The 3,113-nt window shown below is 43.8% G+C and overlaps 1 protein-coding gene across 1 annotated transcript; it reads left to right on the forward strand.

The window, feature by feature from the left end:
• The first annotated feature begins 67 nt into the window (after nt 1-67).
• Nucleotides 68-1,576, forward strand: foxd5 (forkhead box D5). The gene has a single exon (XM_034234836.1). The coding sequence runs from the start codon at nt 301-303 to the stop codon at nt 1,345-1,347; it is 1,047 nt and encodes a 348-aa protein (XP_034090727.1). The 5' UTR covers nt 68-300; the 3' UTR covers nt 1,348-1,576.
• Nucleotides 1,577-3,113: the final 1,537 nt, after the last annotated feature.

The following is a 3,113-nucleotide window of genomic DNA, read 5'->3' on the forward strand; positions in this document are numbered from 1 at the left end:
TCTTAGGCCATATGCACTTCAAGACCCCCTAAGCCTGTGTGATCGCATCCTCTGGCTCCCCGCGGCGAGGGGCTCCTCTGATAGGTCCAGAGGGTTAATGGGACTGGCCTACAGGGCAGCAGTTTCCCCTCATATAAAGCCTCAACCCTTCTTATCACAGCAAACAGCCAGTAAACAAGGTTTAAGGAAGGAATGCGCTTTTACGCATGATCAGAGGCCTTTTGGTATTACGCACGGCGAAACATTAATGCAGCTTTGGCACCGAGTTTTTACGCGTTTTTGACCACTCTGCGTGTGAACATGACTCTCTCCGGTGAATTTGAGGCTCCACAACACCCTGCTTCGCTTCTAGAAGAGGATGAGATTGATATAGTGGGCGAGGACGAGCCTACCAGTGTGCGTATTTATAGAAACAAGTGCTCTACGGACCCCGGTTCCTCGGCTGAATCTGGTGCTGAATTTGACTCTTCCGAGCCAGACTCCTCGGGGGAAAGCGAGAACAGTTTCTGCGCAGACGCCCCGCTGTCCAGGAAAGCCCAGAGCAGCTCTGTGAAGCCTCCTTACTCCTACATCGCCCTCATCACCATGGCCATCCTGCAGAGCCCGGTCAAGAAGCTGACGCTCAGTGGCATCTGTGACTTCATCAGCAACAAGTTCCCCTACTACAAAGACAAGTTCCCTGCATGGCAGAACTCCATCCGGCACAACCTGTCCCTCAACGACTGTTTCATCAAGATCCCGAGGGAGCCCGGAAATCCGGGCAAAGGTAACTACTGGTCTCTGGACCCTGCCTCAGAGGACATGTTCGACAACGGCAGCTTCCTTCGACGCAGGAAGCGCTTCAAGAGAAACCAGCCCGAGTTTGGCAAAGACGGACTTGTTTTTTACTCCAACTTGAACTGCTACCGGCCATACGGGCAACCGTATTGCGTACAGGGCCAGGTAAGCCCCCCATCCGCTGCTCCTATCCGGTACATGCCTCTGCAGGAGGGCATTATGATGCCTCCCTCTTCCTATCACATTCTACCACAAACTTTGAACAGTCACGGGAACAGCAACGGGCCTAAAGACTTCAGAGCTCAGCTTTGCTCCACAGACCCTGCTGAGCCAAAGCCTCGCCTGCAGGCAAAATGCTCCTTCAGCATTGACAGCATCATGAGCAAGCCCTCTCCTTTCAGTGCACAGAACCTGAATCCACCTCGCAGCTCTCTTGGGTACGGTCACCTGATGTCTGGCCCTGCTGCCCGTTTAGTCCCCACGCTGATGCAGGCTCCATTCTGTCATCCTGCTATGCTGAGCAATGCTCCCTTGAGAAACGAGCACCTCAGACTCTCTTACCATCACTGAAGCCTCACAGTGTCTGTGTGTTCGATGCTTTGTGAAGACAAGTTGGTGTAGATTGTTTCTTAAAGAAATGTTTTAATTGCATGATATTTATGTGACAAATTCATGTCTTAAATGAAATAATTGTTAATAAGATGGTTGGTAATATATTTGTGATACATGCTGCAGTGGAAAGTGTTTTGTGTGTTTTTGTTATTAATTAACTTGTGAAAATAAATATCTGTAAAATATCTGATGTTTCATGCTCTTTTTTGGTTACTAAAAGCACTATTTTAGTTACATCATCATTGTTTGGGTCAGGCCAATGCCAAATATAAAAGTAAGAACAACAATATAACAACAGTCTAATACATTTGAAAAGCCCCTGATAAGTATTGTGTTCCATAGCATGTAGTGAAACATATATTGTATCTTCGATGATGCATAAGCTGTCAATGTACGAAAGTTAAATTCTCTGACATAATTTCACATTATCTCCAAAATATTATATGTATAAGTCCAAACTCTCAATAATTCTATATTCTCCAAGTCAAATATATTCACTTATACTGTCATTTGTTATTGATATTTAAAGATGATTAAAATTGTCAAAAATCCTGGTTAAAACACAATCAAAATGTTGTTATGGAGTTTCAACTATTGAGATAACATCTTGAAAAAATGTACGTAAAACAACATTTCTAACCAGCAGATTAAAAAGGGTCATGCCAGCTCTAAACTAATGTCCCCAAGACACTTGTTGATTTGATAAAGAATAAGAGACTGTTTCTGCATTTATTGCTCTTGATTTTAACAATAAAAGCACATACTTTTATATTAGAACTATATAATTAATACTAGAATATCTTTTAATAATTATAAATGATAGATACCAAATATCTGTTAGGTTTCTTGTTTGCTGTGGAAGGAACATATTTTTGAATGTTTAAGAGAACTTTATTTCTTCCTTTCTGTCACAAGGTGGCACTGTTTACCAGATTTTGGCTTCAACAAAGTGTCCTTCATACTTGCAGTGATGGCCTAACCCAGACGTGTAAAGGGATTTCAAACTAATACATGCAATGTCACAGATTACACTTTTGTATTTAAAAAGAATATGCCTACTAAAACGATACGGAGATAAACTTCAGAAGAGATGGAGATGTGAAACAAATTACATTTCAGTGACAATTCAAAACTTTACTATCAGGAAGTACAGGTTTGCTCATTGCGTTGTCATGCTATACTTATAAAGTCCTATGTGCCTGCCAGGCTTATATGCCTTTATACCGGGCAGTGTGGACAGCACAGACACAAACAGTGTCCGGTTGCAGACCGGTTCCAACACAATTCCCCTCTGCCATCAGTCAAATGTCTATTTTGGTCCATGGGGCTCAGCTGATTGTGGGCCTTAAGGTTCTGGCCCTCCCTGCTCTTTTTTTTCTTTAGTCAGTTGTTCAGGCTTATTAGGAAAAGAGGGAGGTCTGACAGCAGAGGAGAGTGGTGGATGTTCATTCCAGTGCTGAGGGGTGTAGCTCTGTAAGCTACAACAGAAGTCGCCGAGGTGAGTACATTTTTCTGGCTGGCTGTTTCCTGCCATCCCTGTGCGGGACTAGCCTACTGTCACCCCTCCTCGGTTGGGACACTGCACCTTCAGCCTGACAGGACCCTCAAGTGCTGTTTATTCTCCAAACTAAGACCACTTTTACTCAGTGGTCGAATATCACCAGAAGCAAACTTCAATAACCAACTTCAGGTTATTTGATCCACGTCCTCCCATCTGGAGGAGG

This window comes from Gymnodraco acuticeps, unplaced genomic scaffold, assembly GCF_902827175.1.
Source record: "Gymnodraco acuticeps unplaced genomic scaffold, fGymAcu1.1, whole genome shotgun sequence".
In the NCBI taxonomy this organism is placed as follows: Eukaryota; Metazoa; Chordata; class Actinopteri; order Perciformes; family Bathydraconidae; genus Gymnodraco; species Gymnodraco acuticeps.

Coding starts and splice junctions, on each gene's coding strand:
- foxd5 (XM_034234836.1), top strand. CDS start 301: ATGACTCTCTCCGGTGAATTTGAGGCTCCACAACACCCTGCTTCGCTT.